Source organism: Zalophus californianus, chromosome 2, assembly GCF_009762305.2.
Source record: "Zalophus californianus isolate mZalCal1 chromosome 2, mZalCal1.pri.v2, whole genome shotgun sequence".
NCBI classification, from domain to species: Eukaryota; Metazoa; Chordata; class Mammalia; order Carnivora; family Otariidae; genus Zalophus; species Zalophus californianus.
Genome location: NC_045596.1, coordinates 125,800,888 through 125,818,147, shown reverse-complemented (window position 1 = coordinate 125,818,147; position 17,260 = coordinate 125,800,888). Strand labels below are relative to the sequence as shown.

The window sequence follows — 17,260 nt, the reverse complement described above, 5'->3', positions numbered from 1 at the left end:
CCATTGACTTAACATTTCTCTTTTCTGAATTACACCTAAATCAATATTGATCTTTGATGTCAGAACCAATCTTGGGCTTTCTTTTGCTCATTGGGTATCTCAGCCTGGGTAGACGGCTATCACTATTACTTCAGGTTCACATAAAGTATATTTTCTTATGGCAAACTAGTTCTCCAACAGAAACTGAAATTTCCCTTCATTCCTGGGGCGCCTGGGTGGCTCAGACGGTTGGGCGTCTGCCTTCGGCTCAGGTCATGATCCCAGGGTCCTGGGATGGAGCCCCGCATCAGGCTCCCTGCCGAGTGGGGAGCCTGCTTCTCCCTCTCCCTCTGCCTGCTGCTTCCCCTGCTTGTACACTCAATCTCTGTCAACAATAAATAAAATCTTTAAAAAAAAATTCCGTTCATTCCTTTACTACTCTCTAAAATGTGCAAATTCAAAAGAAAAAGAATTAGTCTGTCCTTTCTTCATTGCTCAAAGTCATCGTTCTCCAAAACCTGTTGATTTTTCCTTAGTCCATAAATATTTATCCCTTTCTTTCAAATACCACAGCTTCCATAGGGTTGGGGTGTATAATCCCTTTTCTTTTGGACTGATCTCTGAACCTGTGAAGACATACTTTTGTTTCTGGGTACTTAGCCCTGCAGTATATTTTGAAATCTAGAGCCAGATTTCAGTTTCCTAAAACAATGTGTTCATCATTATCATTATTCACTCCTGAAACATTTCTTCCTTTCCTTCCCTATTTTAGCTGTGTTAGATGGGGATCACACTGAGTCCCAAACCTAATAATAATGCAGCATTCTATTTAGTGCCTTATATGTGCTAAGTACTATACTAAGTACTTTGTAGGTATTATTTAATTTTCCAGATAATTCTGTGAACTAGGCATTATTAGTATCTATTTGGTAGATGAGGAACAGAGGTTAAGCTAATTGCCCAAAATCACACAGCAGAAAAATGGCAAAGTCAGTGCCACAGGCCACGTGTGCAAGTTATCTCCCCCCACCCCTCATTTAAATAGGGGAAAGACATGTGGGCTGTTGGGCAGGGACCACCAAAAGCAGCAGTCAGGGGTAAAGGTGCTGGCTTTGCCAACTGGTCTTAAAAGAAATTTAAGATTCACATTCATAAACTCAGTCCGTAAATCCATATATCATGAAATAGCGGTGCTCCCACCTTCTTTGTGACTACCTCTAGGCTTCAAGTTCTCCCATTGTGTGATATTTTTTCTTCTTCAAGATTGTCCTGATGTTGATCATAAATTGATTTAACCCCATCAAAAAAAAATCTTAAAAGTTCTGAAATGATCCTAGGCTCCATTCCTTGCTTCCTCTTGGCTCCTTTTCTTGTTTCTAGAGTCTAGGGCCAACCTTACCTCCTGCTATATAAAACCAAACTTACCTAGCCATGCTACTCTCCTAATTGTGTCTTAACATGCTTTGTGATGATGATGATGATGATGATGATGATAGAGATAGAGATAACTTATTAATTCATTCGATTGTAGACTCATGCTTTTTTTTGTGCTCAGTCTTATCCCTAGGACTTGCCACAGTACCTAACAGATAAGAAGAAAGGATAGCTTCAGAGCATGAGCTCTAGAATCATGCTGTGTAGGTGCAAATTTTGAGCCTGTCATTTGATTACTATGTGACCTTGGGCAAGATACTTAAGTTCTTTGTGCATTATTTTCTTTATAGATAGATGGATATAATAAAGGGCTCACATCATAGTCTATTTTTTTGTAAAGATTTATTTATTTATTTGAGAGAGAGTGCGTGTGTGAGTGTGCGAGCAGGGGGAGGGGCAGAGGGAGAGCAAGAGAAGCAGACTCCCACTGAGCTCGGGGCCCCACACAGGGCTAGATCTCACAACCCTGAGATCACCACCAAAGCCAAAATCAAGAGTAGATGCTTACTTGACTGAGCCACCCAGGCGCCTGGACTCACATCATATAGTTTAAAGATTAACTGATACAAGATAGTAAAGCACTTCAAAAAGTTCTTGGTAAATAGTAAGTACTAAATAAATATTTGTTGTTATTATCAGCCCTTAATGAATATTTGCTGACTGCATATTGAATGTCTAATCTACTAAGCACTTCGGTGTTTTTTTACATAAATATCATTTAATTCTTAATATAGCATGACGAGCTGGATACTAAATTATCCGCATTTTAGAGGAGAGAAAATTGAAACTTAGAGATGGCTATTAAATAATTTACCTAGATCATAATAGAGCTTGTAAGTGGTATGCATTCAGGATTTGAACATGGTCTGTTTGATTTCAAAACCCATGCTGCTGCCATCATACCACTCAGCTTTCACAGAGGGGTTTTCCAGTCCTTTCTGCCTAAAGCAAGTCATAGAGTACTCCTTAAACTTATTGGCCTGACTACATCAAACTGCTGTTTAACCTTCTGAGTATATTTGTCCTGCTTCCCATACTGAGAATACATTCAAGGGCAGAAACATTAAGACCTAATACTGCTATATACATAGTTGACGATTATTGAATGCATAAATGAATGAATTGCTATCATTGTTTCTTACAAGGTTCATTGTAAAGGACTACTAGTGGTATCCTTAACAAAGAAAAAAAGGAAGTTAATACTAGAAAATGATTATATTTCTTGTTTATGATATATTAATTGCCTACAGTCTTGCAGAGCATATAAAAATTAAGGATCTGTGGTCTTAGGGATTAAAAAAAATAACATGATGAACATATATTCGCTTATGAATTTGAGAGGTTTTCTCATTCATTTAACCTGGAAGTTAGAATCCTGACTATTGTGGGGGTGGAAATAGTCTTTCTATATCTGTGTGTCCTTTTCTCTCCTCACACATACTGTATTGTTTATTCATTCATCCAATCTAAGGATCTGACAGTAAAGAAGATAGATCAGGTCCTCGCTCTCATAGATCTTGTATTTTAGTGGAAGAGGAAGGCATAAACAAGTAAACAAATAAAATAATTACACACAGTGATAGCATCTGGCATTTAGTAGTTTCCCATGATAAAGGAGTTATTGGTGATTGGGAAGTGAGCATCTGTGCTAGGTGTACAGGAAGATCCATGGTAAGGGAGTGCCTTGCAAAGGGTGCCTGCACACATCTTTCAAAAAGGGCATGCACATGTTTCTTATGTTTAGTTAGTCCCTGGTTTAACTGTCTCATGCTTGGATGCAACATATGACTTTTACTTCGTTGTTTAGCCACCTAGGTTCAAAGAGACTGTCAACAATAATGCTCTTCCTATGACAAAAATAATGGCATCAAACCATTTTCACAGGTGCTGTGTTTCTTTTTTCCTCCTTTCTACTTCCCAGGATGAAATGGGCCCTAGAATCAAAGCAGCAATAGGTTTTCTCTATACTTGTAAAAGATTAGCTGTAGTCATCAGGGGTGATGCAAGCAGGGAAAAAAAAGTGCAAGAAAACAGAGATGAAGCCAAAAAGGACAATTTCTGATTGTAATAGCTGGTTTCTGTTTCATATCACTGAGCAAGATGAGAAGGTTTTGCAGGGTTTTATAGGAAAGCTTACACAGTACTAAAGGATGACCTCACCCTCAATGCCCTTGCCAGGTGCTTAGACCCACTGTGAAAACATAAAGTTGATTTTCAACATGAAACAAGCCAGAAGTATGGAATGACATTTTCAGGTGACAGTTGTGGGTTCTACTGCCTAATTAGCACCTCTTAACCCTCAAACTTGCCCATGCCTTTTTCAGGCTGTTGAAGCTCAAATTCGAAGTTTTGGACAGACACCTTCTCAACTACTCATAGAGCCCCATCCTCCCAGAGGCTCTGCTATGCAAATGGTAAGTGCTGCTGCTTACACTCTTCTCATTTCTTGCCTCTCTCTGAGACCATGCTCAACATTCATAACCGTGTTTTGTTGTACTTGAGATTCTCTACCACATCTGAGTCTGTTCTTTTTATGCGATGTTTGTCAACCTGCTAACAACCACCAAATATTATTACATGCTGTTCTGGAGTCTTTGGAAAGGTAAACATAGCTCCAGTGCTCTAGGATCTCATCAGTTCATCAGTTTTGTGTTGCAGAATTAAAAGGTTTATAATTGTCACATAATCCTCACTGCAGGATAATAGCTTCAGACATAGGATGGATGAGGTTTCTAATTCGATTCTATGAGTTTCTAGATTAGTTTTGCTATTGTGTTTGTTCTTTACATCCCAATATGATTTTCAGTTTGGGAATTTTAAAACTAATCCTAATGTGTAGGATATTGTTACTGAGGATAAGGGACCACAGTGAGAAGAAAAGATGGTTTGGTATACCATACCACCCAAAGCTTACTACCGTGATTTTTATTGCTCGTGATTTTGAGGGTTAGATGGGCATTTCTTCTGCTCTTTTCACCTTGGCTCCCTCACGCACTGCTGTGGGGTGGGCTGAGGTGGCTAAACCTCTATCCACTTGGTCTTTCATCATCAAGGAAGTCAGCTCAAGCTACTTTCACAGTAGGAACAGTGTTCCAAGAGAACACTTCTGCAAGACTTTTTGAAGCTTGCTCTTGAACTCGCATAACATCATTTATACCATATTTTATTGGTCAAAGCAAGTCAGAGGCCAGCCCAGAATCAGGAGTTGGAGATGGTAGAATTTTGACCAATATGGCAAGGAGACAGGAGCAAAGAGAGCAAGATATATAGATGTGGCCCTTTCACCTCTAGCTCTTTGTTTCTTTTTTTCTTTCTTTTCCCATCTCGCCGTCATCTTTGTGTCTTTTTCCCTTTCACCCTCTTTGTCATCTTCTTTCTCCTTCCAGACCTTTTTTCCCTTCTTGTTCTAGTTATATGAGTTGGCCATCACAATAAACTACAAGCATTTTTTAAGTTATTTGTATCACATTTCCCCCTAAGCATTTTTAAACAGGTAAGATCAGACTTAAATGAGCATAAAGGGTAACTTTACTGAGCAGAAGATGATATAAAAAGCAAACATTTAACAAGAACACTGTAAGATAATGCCATAAAAAATAGTAAGAATGATTTCTGTTTATGGTTTGGAAATAATTTTAGTAAGAGCTTGTCAGTGAGACTCAGGCTATTATGATGGCGGCTCATGGACACTCACCTCCACTGCTCCACTGACTTTTACCTGGTCAGCCTTGGTCACTGGGGCAAGGAGGGAGCTCCTACTGCCAAGCCTCTCTCCATGGCAAAAGAATCCATTGAGGCAGTTCACCTTTCTAGGATAGGAAGGCACATGGTCATAGAAGGATGGGATACAGGCTTTCCCAATATCTTTATCCTCTGAATTGAATCCCTGAACTCCTTTCCAGACTTGGGCAAATTGTGTTTTCCTGTTACATATATGTGGGTGGGAGAGAAAGGTGTGTTGGAGAGAAACCAGAGTTGTCAACAAGTGTACACTTAATCTGGGACAACTGAATGAAATTTGGCTAGTAGTTTCCCCCTTCTACCTTAGATGCGGCTCCCTGAGGCACCCAGGATTAGAGGAAGGTTTGCTTCTCTCATCCCTGCTTTACTCGTTGTCCTCATCTACAGCTGTCGCTGTCGCCGTCCCCGTAGACTAGCCCAGTATGCTGCGCTGTGCTTTCTCTTATGTCTCGTGCTCCCTATTCCATACTTCTCAGCCAAGGATGTGGTGAAACTCCCAAGAGTTTCCCACTGCTTGCCTGCATTGGGAGCAGTAGTCAAGATGGAGTATGTAGAAACAGGCTGGAGGGAGACCTTGTTATAAAAATGCGGTGGACAGTTCTGGATATGATGTCTACGGCTTTCCATGGAAGTGGCTTGTCCTTGCCATGTGGCTGAGAGTTGGCCCACTAGAGTCACTATGTAAACAAGACATTCTTCCTACACATTACAGATTTTTCTGTATTTTTTTTTAAGGGCATAAACATTGGAATTACTCAGTTTCAGTCTAATCGTATTTACAATATGAGCTGTTAAGCTCAAAAATAAGTATCAACTTCCTTTCAGTGACACTTTATGATGTATGTTATACTCTTTCTCAGAGTTTATAGATTGACTTTAGTAAATATTATTTTTTTAAACTACATAATTGAAAAATAAGGCTTGGTATTCTGAAATGATGTTCATTTCCTTTTCCCAGGACTTCTTCAAAACTAGCTTGTTAGGGTATTGTGTTTGTTGTTGCTCATTGTTTCTCATTTTTGCCCAATTCCACAGAGTTTCTTAAAAACTGTATAAAAGGTTCTTTGTATAACAAAAATTACTAATTGATATAGAGGTTTTAAAAATCAAAGGCCCAAATGTTTATTGTTTTTACTACCATTTAGATGAGCTCCCCCCATCAACCTTCAGTGCCCCCCCACCCCCCCCCACACAAATATAGCAGAAATTAAAGCCACCTCGTGCTGCGTTAAGTGCGTGAGCCATAATATACACCAGGTGTAGTAATTAGCAGGCCCACGAAGGCTGCCTATTTGTCTGGCCTCACTGCTGTTGCTGTATCCCCCTGTGTTTTCACACCATCAGATAGTTGGATTTAATTGAGGCCACATCAGATGAGGCATTACTGACACCTTTAATTGAATGAGCATCCAGGGAGGATTAACTCATAATATTGATTGGCTTTTAGCCACTTGCTCAGAAGGGTGTCTGGGTAGCTTATTAGTTGCCTTTATTTACACCTTTATGCAAAGAGTGCAAATAGGAATTCTTAGTGCAATATGTTTTTCTAAGTACTCTTAATAACTTTTTTAAAAGGACTGATAATAAAAATGCAAATGTATTTAATTTTTTATTAGCAGTTCTGAATAAATACGTGTTAAATATATGTGCCTACACATTTACATATACCTGGTGTTTTGAAATATAGCAATAGGAAAGCAGCCAGAAGCACTTCATCAAAGTGTTTCAATTGTGAATGATACTAATCAGCTATTAGAAAATAGACATGGTAGAAGAGGATTGCTGGAAATGCACAGTGCAATTACTGTGATAGCATACTACCACAACATATAAATAAAGCCGGTAAATCACAGTGGTATTATATATGTCTTGGATTATGACATATGAGTTGTAGGAATGTTCTAAATCCTTAGTAGTCTTCAAGATTTATTTTGTTGCTAGTTATTAGAACAGTGTTTTTTGTTTAACATTTTCAATTACTTGCTGCTTTTCAAAGGAGAAATCAGAAGTCTTGGGCTTTAATTTAGTTTTTTTTTTTTACCAAGAGAGGTATTTCTCTTTATGCTTAGGCATAGCAGAAAAGAGCAGGATTTGCATTATAATAGGGCAGTGTTTATGACTTGGTACACTATATAAATATATTGTTTTTACAAGTACATTTAATTATGCATTGCTTTGAAACACCTTTATAATTAAGTTTGTATGTTACGTTCGTAAGTTATTTCTCAATTGTAATAATACATGCTGTATAACTATTGTTTATAAATATGTTTGTTTTAATTATCTCTTTATTTAGTTGTCAAAATCTTTGTGCTAACACAACTTTTGATGATCTTTGGAAGTTACCTTGCCTTTTGTACCTATTGCCTATCCTCATTCTTTTTTTTTTTTATTTTTCGTACTTGACACATACTAGCAATTGGAATGGTTTAAGGCAATCCCCAGTACTTTGCCTATTTAGAATCTAAATCAAATCATTTCTTTAGTCCTTCATGGGAGTGGGGTGGGGAAAGGAGCTAATAAAATCTATGGATTTTTTAAATGTTTCTGTTAATGTTATTCTACTTCAATCACCAAAACATTCAGCTAATGACATACGTGAAAAACAAGCCAATCCTAATTGCTGTTTCTATAAACCTTTCTGCTCACCACACTCTCAGTTGCAACTTGTGTTAACATAGTCTTTCCTCTTCTTTTCCTGCACCCTCTCTCTTTCTTGTCTTTCTTTGTCTTTTCCTTCTTGTATATTTGGGTCTTGTCATGCCCACTCAACAGTATCTCCTCCTGCAGAGTCCATTGATGTTCACAGACCAAGCCCAGCAGGATGTTATCATGGTCCTAAAGTTTCCCTCCAACTCCCCTGTCACTCACGTGGCAGCTAACACCCAGCCTGGTCTGGCGACTCCTGCTGTAATCACAGTCACTGCTAACAGGCTATTTGCAGTGAACAAGTGGCACAGCCTTCCTGGTAAGTAAAGAAATACCATTATGATGCATAGTACCTGCTGAATACTGTAGAAAGATACTGTAATATCTACTTCAATATATTGTATCTCAACAATGAAACTTTTCAATTTTCAAGCATTAGTCTGAATCAAAATATTTAATAGTTTGAAAGGCTTAAAGAAGTCCCCTCTGAAGCATAGAATACAAATGTTAAAACATAAACTGTTTTTTGGCATCTGGTGGTTTGTCTTTATTTCTTGCAGATAAATACTATTTCTCTATCTTAATACAATATTCTATATTGTGTCCATAAATAGTATATATTTATTTATCAGATGGTCTCCTTTTTTCCACTTATTCATGTACTCAACACTTTTGATTGTCTACTTAATGTGCCTTTTTGTGCATGACATCATAGTATTTGTCATGGATGACAGAAGAAAAGAACACTTAAATTATAGAGCCAGAATATTACAAACCCATAAGTACATTCTGTTTTCCCCTTAAGTGTTGAATAGTTAGGGTAACTAAGGCATGAGACTGAAATAACCATTAGAATCATAAACCAGAGTTTGAGGAGACCAGAGAGTTCATCTAATCCAGCCCCATGTTTTACCAGGGAAGATACTGAGCCCCAGGGAGCTTGCCTTGTTCAGTATCACATATGGGCCAGTCAGTGGCAGAGCCAGGTTTGAACCCAAGTTTTCTGACTCACATTTTTATGATCACCCCTCTATGATTTATTGCCTCTCATTAGAACGGAATGTTGGGATCTGGATCTAGCACTGTTCTTTTTGGCCACTAGTTAGAAATTCTGTTTTTAAGAAGGAAAATCTTTTAAAGTCCTGAGGATTATAGGCTTTTTTCCAAGCCATTGTTTTAGGTAGGAAATTTTAAGAGATAGATTTTAATAGTCTGATAACTTGTCACTAAATCTGTAAAGTGTACATAAAGTACTGCTCATTATAATACCTGAACTGGTTGCAAAAAATATACATTCTTGAACAGGGCCTCATGCCAATTTAAATGCAAAAGCTCTTAGAATGGAACAGAATTGAATTGACATTCAAGCAAAACTTGGTGCACTGACTTTGCTCGGTAAGGTAGCCATCCTGAAGAGTCCGTGGTTGGTATCAGAATGTATTAAATATGGCCATTTCCCTGGCTATTAGAAAGGAAATGAATGCGAGTATCTGATTAGAGAACAGATTGCAGAAAAAGTAGAGAAGGTAGAAATCGAGGCAGGTATACCCTGTCTCTATTATTAGGTCCTTGTATTCCTTTTTCTTCAAGTGAACTTACCTTGCAGTGGTAAATGTGCATGCGGATGACTTAGTTTGGGAATAAAGATTATCATTTAACAACTGTGACTTTTGGATTCTGTAATACTCCGTTAGAGGAAAAACATGCTGGTGGTGTATGCTATCAAATCCACTAGAGGATTTACCTAGTCAGTGTGCATTTACTCCTAGAGCTCCGTGAAAGCACCAGTGTGTGCAACATCAGGGCCAGCACAAATGATGCCTGTGCTCAGGGGCTCTTTGGGGCAGCTCTGAGAACTTCTTCAGTGACAGCAGAGTGACAACGTGTATGAGGGGAAACAAACCTTTTCAGCTGCTGGAAAGCCCTGGCTACTCTCTGCCACTGTCTTTCATTGAGCGTAGCAAAGAGCAAGCTCAGCAGGAACTGAGCAGGCTCCACCCAAGGGCTACTCACTAGGTCTCCAGCTGATACTCCAGAAGTACTGATGACAGCTCCTGGCACTCCCATCGTGAGCAAGCCCATTTCCCTGACTGGAAAGCCTGCTTGCCTTAGTACTTGGTTGTCAGGTGTTCTTTTCCCTACTTCCAGTTTTTCTATAGATATGTAAAGTGCTTTAGGAGCAGCATCCCTCCGCTGAAGTACCACCTAAGGTACACCCAGCTGTTCCTAGCCCAAGCTCACCATTCTGTGAGATAAAAGCTTGGAGGACTGCATATGTTTTGCCAGCTCTTTGCCTATTATTCTCCCCAGTGAGCCTCCTTTGTGTCTGTACTACTGAGGATGAAACCTCCACCCGAATGTCTAAGATTTGTCATTGCTGATCTGTCAGTGGGGAATGTCGAGGCCGCTTTTAGGCAAAGTAGGCTTGAGTGATAGAATACCGACAGGCCCCCCAGGCACCCCACCTCAAAATACCCATAGGCCCTAACTAACCAGTGGGCTACTTACAATGAGGCACAGTTCCCAAAGAAGGGAAGATTCCCTACATCGCCATACCTCCTCACCTTCTCCCTTTAAAAGCAGCGCCCAACCACTACCTCCTGGCAGACTGTCTCTCCTCTGCTGCCCTGCCCACCACTCCCCTGCAGTATATTCAGTAAACTTCTTTGTTCTGCCTCAGGTGAATTCTTTCACCTCCCATGCCTTTGGCTTTCACCCCACATTTAGGGGCCCCCTACAATAGAGAGACACCCATTTAGACACATGTCCCTTGTGTTTTGTTCCTGCCCTCTGGCTTTACAGTATGACACAGCAGCTGCTCACCAGATAAATACATATGGGAATACACAAGTAGTTATCCTTCTACAATGTGATCTCCAATTCTGAGCTTATACCTATACCTAAAAATATTAAGCATCCATTTTATTAAATCTGTGTCTCATTTCAAGTATGTTTATATAAATCTGATCTTTCATCCTATCTTGTTCTTCCTTTCCCTTGCCTTGATATGCCATGATTTAAAACAAATGTCAGGGAAAAAATGTCAGAAATCCCTAACAGTTTTTCTGCAATGAATATCAAATTCATGTTCTACTACTTTTTTTAAAATTTAGATTCTGGTCCTTTTCTGAGAAACTGTGATTTCCATAGTTTGTTCATTAGACAGCTAGCTCCTGTCATTTCTTTCAGCAGTGTCTGAGTCCTGATTTAAAAAAAAAAAGTCATTTTTATTTTTCCTTCTCCTTCACAGGACCTTACAGGACCTGCGAACAAAATAAAAGAATAGCAGCTAACGTTTATAGAGCATTCTCTAGGTTCTAGATACTGTTTTAATCACTTTACATGTATTAACGCACTGAATCCCCTCAACAGTCTTAGGATGTAGCTTCTATATTTAGGTTGAACCATATGAAATCTCTTTATAGGTCAAGATGTCAGGGGTTGTTAATTTCATATTGTTCAGTCTAACCCATTTTACTGATCAGGAAACTGAATCACAGAGGCTACATAACTTGCCCAAGGTCACAAGGGGTTCAGTGGCAGCACTGGAATTTGAGGCACGACCAAAGATAGTTACCCTCCTAAGTTTCACTGACACTGTGTCTTTCGTGTCTCTATGACCCCAGATTCTAAGAGAAATAGAGAATAATTATCAAGGTATAGATGTTGATCAGCACTGGTATTACTGGAACTAGATAGCACTGTGGGGTAAATCGGAGGCTATGATGCTTTCTCCCTGAACATTCCCTGTATATGTCTTGTGATTTCGTTGCTGGCAGAGCCAGTGATCAGCAGACAGTGCCTTCGGTAAAAAAAGACTGAGTTATACAGCTTCCTTTCTTCAGCTACTTTAATTTCTTATACATACTCAACTATAATTTTTAGTGCTAATATTGTACTTAGGTGTTTTATCAGTATTAATGATCTTTGAAACCACCTTGAAAAGTCGGTATTTGCTAACAGGGGAAATGATGACATAATAAGTTTTAAAAATAATGAAGTCATTGGAACGTACCCCATTTTTCTTTGCAGCCCCTCAAGGACAGTCAGAAAAATTCCCTAAAATATGATGGTATTAAGCAGAGTTCTGATACCAACTAAGCAGTAGTTTAAATGCTGATGAGTCTATAAAAGGCAGATACTGACCAGAGTGAGTGGCTGAGTCATTCGGGGAAAATAATTTGGAAAAGGGCCCAGAATTTAACTCCCAGAATTACAAAGCTGAAAAACTCATCTGCTCCAAAGCCTTCATTTTCGGGTTTATGCTTGCCTAACTCTGCGTAAGTAGCCGGCAGTGGTTCCTGCTCCCTAGCACTCTTCCTCTTTAAATCCTTCTACCTTTCACAGGGTAACAGCCCTCAAGAATCTCCTTTCAATAACAAAATAAGTGTGCAAGAATCTTTAGAACCATTTTGAGACTTGAACAAACTATTCTTAGTATGGATTGATTGTTCTTTTTCATTTGCTTCTCAGAGTATTTTTAAATTGAAACCATGGAAATATTAAATATTAATAAAACTTTTCTTAAAAACCTCAATCCAATCTTGAGGAAAATATTTCAGCCAAATGCATTTAACTAAAACATTTATCTGCGGATAGCTTTCTTTATTTTTATTCAAACTTTCAATTGATTGGTTTTAAGTGATGGATGAAACATTAAATGTTCCCTGACTTAGAGCTTTCCCTTTTGCCATCATAAATTGACGTTTTTGTGGATCCTTTGTGCTGCAGCATTCAAAACTGCCTTTTTAAGAAGTAACAAAAAAACAGTATTTGCTACAGTCAGCAGATGGTTGTCACATTTTGTTTTCAGCGTGCTTTACCACTTAATTTTGTTTTGTTGCAGCATCAGAGGTTGCCAGTCAAGCATCTGCTATAGCTTATGGCCCAGGACCGGAGCCACTGCTGATGGCACATGTTCAGAACAGCACTAATCTAAAATAAATGTTTCATAAGCTAGCCATAAAAGCACCTGGATTTTTTTTTTCTTTAAATTTCACAAAAGTGAGAGATTTGGAGGTTGGAAACAATTCTACGTAAGACTTGACTTAAGCATTTTTATGTAGTTTAGTATATGAAAAATAATGCTTTTTTTAAAATCTTTTGTGAATTCCAGCTCATCAAGGTGCAGTACAAGACCAGCCATACCAGCTGCCAGTGGAAATCGATCCTCTCATAGGTCTGTCACTTCTTTCTCTCTTTGCGATTCATTAAGCTCTGTATGGTGGCCCTGAAGTGTAGATTACAGTTGTTTTTCACTTGCTGGTTGCTGGGAATGGAATTTTCCTGATAAACCATTTGCATGCAAATTGGAATGCAATGAGCTGTGGCTATGCTGGTATTTCATCAACTCCCCCTCGTTGGTTTGCCTAATTTGAACAGGCCTAGGACGCGTGTCACTGAAAATTAATATGGATGCTGTAATAATGTGTGATTGAGAATGCGCATGAAGTACTGTCAGGATAATATTGGATCTTTTCATCACTCAGACTTGTTGATGAGCAGGAGCGAGGCACGTTATGATGAATTGGTGCACCGGTAATGTGATGGAGCTCCTTTGCTAGGGAAATTTTCATAATAACAGTGGGGTTCTTAGCAGCACTGTGTTGTGAAAAATAAAACTGTAGTGCCAGGGTTTCATCATTAAAGGAGATCAATCCTTTCTTCCTGGACCCTCTGTTCAGTCTGAGGGGATTAATGTGCAATTGCAGAGCAGTTTCGAAGTTGAAATATATTGCCCAGCCAATGGCAGTGTTAAGATATTTGTATTCATTTTCCTATGGTCCTACAGCCCAATAAATTGCCACTGGAGGTTAAATTTGTTCAAGGGGGGAAAAGGGAAAAGGGAAAAGGGGGGAGACCAGGAAGAGCCTTTGGGATGAAATGAGCATCCGTAGCAGATGACTTCGAATACTTAATTGCTTCTGTGCTTTTTCAGTCAGTTAAGTTAAAATCTCTAGTTTAGCATTTTTCATTCTTATGGGTGGGGATTTTGGATGTGGCTTCACTGAGAATGTTACTGATAAGAACATATTAACATTTCTTGTTTTTAAAGATGCTATTCAGTAACTTTTAGAATAAAAAACTTAATTGCCTTGTTGTAGGGGTATGCTACCAATGTGGAGGCTTAGTTTGTGATTTTGTTAAATTTCCCTGCCACATAAATTTGTTAAAATTTTTAAGTTTTTAAATAAAGCAGATGAATGAGCTGACTTATTAGTTTAAAATCCAAGGGGTTCCGTATGTGTAGGTCACCTTTTTTGTCTTTAAAACCCTTGTTGTTTCAGTAGAGAGCTAAGTGACTACCATTTGCAAATGAACTAAAATAACATTAAGCTCAAAACTGATTCATTTATCAGTCCCCCACATATAAGCAGAAATCTAAGAAGGAATTAACCACAAGGATAAATACTACTCTGATTCCTAAATCATCTTTTGATTTGAGTACATATGATTTGTCATATATTAAAAAATAAAATGTTCACTTGGGTAAAGTTTTAAAAGTCAGGAAAATAAAGTCCATTTGATAAGTCCTTTAAAAGTATCGTTTATGAAGTATAAATCATTGTTTGCCTTAAAACTTGACATTGAATATCCTACAGTCAAGTCTAAAAATGATTTCAGCAACTGTCACCCTTCAGACCAAGCATGGGTAAACTTTTTCAGTAAAGGGCCAGATAGTAAATATTTTAGGTTTCATAGACCATAAGGTCTCAGACACAACTATTTAATTCTGTTATAGGACAAAGCAGCCATAGACAATATATAAACAAATGAGTATTGCTGTGTTCCAATAAAACTTTATATACAAAACCAGGCCCAGGCCATAGTTTTCTTCCCTACTCTACATTATTGGTCACCAGACTGTTCTCTCTGTATCCCCTAAAATATTGTTTAAAACCATGTACCTTCTCACATATTTTTAATGGAGCATCTGAAAGTTTTCATCACAAGTTTATATAGTTGCAAAGGCTATAATTTCTTGCATAGTGTATAAAATTTTAAATATATCGAATGGAATGTAAATATCAAAGTGAATTGATAGTCACCATTTTTCTGTTCTTAAAAAAATGCACAAAAAAGCTCTTAACAGTTGAAAATTTTATATCATTCCTTTTTCATCTTAAATTTATATTTTTATTCTACTTCCCCTACACAATTTTATTTTAACTTTTCAAAATTGATTATCCTATTTTACTTTTCAGCAATAAATATACATGGAAAATTAAATATAGGTATGTAACTTTAAATGTTAAAATTTCCTATGACCATGAGACTTAGTTTTTCTAAAAACTAATCCACACTGAGTTATCATGACAAATATTATTACTACACACTTATTAAAATTGTAAATTTTATTAGATATTATTAAACATAAAAACAAGCATTTATTGGAAATATCTTTAATGAAATGGATAGGGCTTCCACCCCCCCCTTTGCTCAAGTATTTATGAATGAACATTATTTGTTGCTGAATGAGACAGGATTCATCAACGGTTCTATCCTATCTTTTTCTTTTTTTTAGGAGGTGGAAGCCCTGGGGAAAGTTACGCACATAAGAAAATAGATGGGAAAGGAAAGAATTTTGTTTTAACAATGTCATTCAAATCTTTGAACTCTTTCCAAATTATGTGACAAAATTTATATAGTAATCTATTATTAAGAATTATTTTCATGGTCTATCATTAAATGATCATTTTAACAAAATCTATCATTGAAATTTATTTTTAATGATCTATCAATTGACATCATGATTAGCTCCTCCTTCCATTTTATTGAAAGCAATGAATTGGAAACCACCTGCCCTGCAGAATGATTTGATACCTTGGCATTCACTTTTCAGCTTCATATCAGTATTTTGAATTGTCCCCTTATTTGCATCTCAAGAGATTTTTATACCCGGAGATAAAGCACCATAGTAAGATTCTGGATAGGAAAGAAACATGCCTTTATTTTATTTAGTGGAAGAAGAGCATGCAAAAAGGGATGTAAGAAAGGAAAACTCATAGGAGAGTTCTCAGCAAATCTGTTTCAGAGAAGAGAACATACAAAAGTTGAGGAACTAGAAATTGATTCCCTTAAAACCATCTGTGCCTGTTTATCTCTTGGGAAATCTTATACCACCCTCCTGCCAGGGGTATGCATGCCCCAGTTTGAAGACTGCTTATTTAGACAAATATACCTAATTTTCATTAAATAAAAATACCTTCAGTACTGAATCTCAGGAGACAAGATAAAAGAAAGGCAGTTGTGAGGAAAATAGGTTCTATAGATTGGATGGATGGGTGGATGGGTGGATGGGTGGATGGATGGATGGATGGATGGATGAATGGCGGGGGAGTTGCAATATTAAATTACAGGTAAGCATTTGCTTAGAGAATAGTTCATTTGAATGCTGAAAGGGCATCAGTCTTTACCCATTGGAGGGGGTACATTGTGATCACTCAATTCAAAATTATGCACATGCCCAGATCTGTGAAATGAGGTCCTCCTAAGAGACCATGCCCCTCCTAAAAAAGAAAAGGCCAAAGACCAGTGAAGGTTTATATCATAGAAGCAAAAGTCATATAAATAGTAACAAAAATAAACATTTTTACAGTTTTCATGTGGAGTGAAACACTGTAGTAACCAGTATAGAAAGTATTACATACCTTGTCTTTAATTGCTAGATTTCTTTTTTTTTTTAAAGATTTTATTTATTTATTTGAGAGAGAGAGAGATAGAAACAGCCTGAGAGGGGAAAGGGTCAGAGGGAGAAGCAGGCTCCCCGCCGAGCCGGGAGCCTGATGTGGGACTTGATCCCAGGACTCCGGGATCATTACCCGAGCCGAAGGCAGTCGCTCAACCAACTGAGCCACCGAGGCGCCCTAATTGCTAGATTTCTTGGAATAAAAGATCTAAGTTGTACCACACAGCTTCATGCGGTAGGATACTGATGTCTCTCTGTGATTCACTATGATGCCCATAAAAGCTTTTTTCCTTTGCCAGCAGCTTCCCTTTGTGTGGGAAGTAGATGGCAGGGAAGTGATCCCCAAATAGAATTCTACCCTTTTTACTACCGCTATCACTTTCTAGTTCATTAATCCCCCCAAAATATATGAAGCCTATTATCAAATAGTTCTCTAATGATCTTACATGGTTAAGTTGTACAACAGATGCTAGCAGAATCTTTCAGTACGTCTGTGCATACGTTTGCCATGAGGGCAGGGAAGTTTATTTCTCTGTGTCCCCGGTGGTTTCCAGTACAGCACTGGAAAGTATTTTTGAACACTTTTTTTCTTCTGCGTTACTTTCTGCACCTTTTCTTAGGTTGGTCACATTAACTTAGTTATTTATGTACAATGAATATTTTTCTATTTTTTATTTTTATCAATAATGCATTTATAGGTTGAGTTTTTTTCCAAAAAACAAAACAAAACCCTGAAGACTATGATACAAAGAATGTAATGGTCAGATG

At 37.9% G+C, this 17,260-nt stretch overlaps 1 protein-coding gene across 3 annotated transcripts in view; it reads left to right on the top strand.

Moving 5' to 3' along the window:
* Nucleotides 1-17,260, top strand: part of LRBA (LPS responsive beige-like anchor protein) — a 737,558-nt gene that overhangs the window by 681,243 nt on the left and 39,055 nt on the right. For 2 of the 3 annotated variants that reach the window (XM_027597848.2, XM_027597846.2), the window contains 3 exons: nucleotides 3,738-3,827; nucleotides 7,930-8,122; nucleotides 12,920-12,982. In XM_027597848.2, the coding sequence (XP_027453649.2) occupies nucleotides 3,738-3,827; nucleotides 7,930-8,122; nucleotides 12,920-12,982 (346 nt within the window). The remainder of the gene's footprint in view (nucleotides 1-3,737; nucleotides 3,828-7,929; nucleotides 8,123-12,919; nucleotides 12,983-17,260) is intronic. The other variant, XM_027597847.2, reaches the window with a different exon arrangement.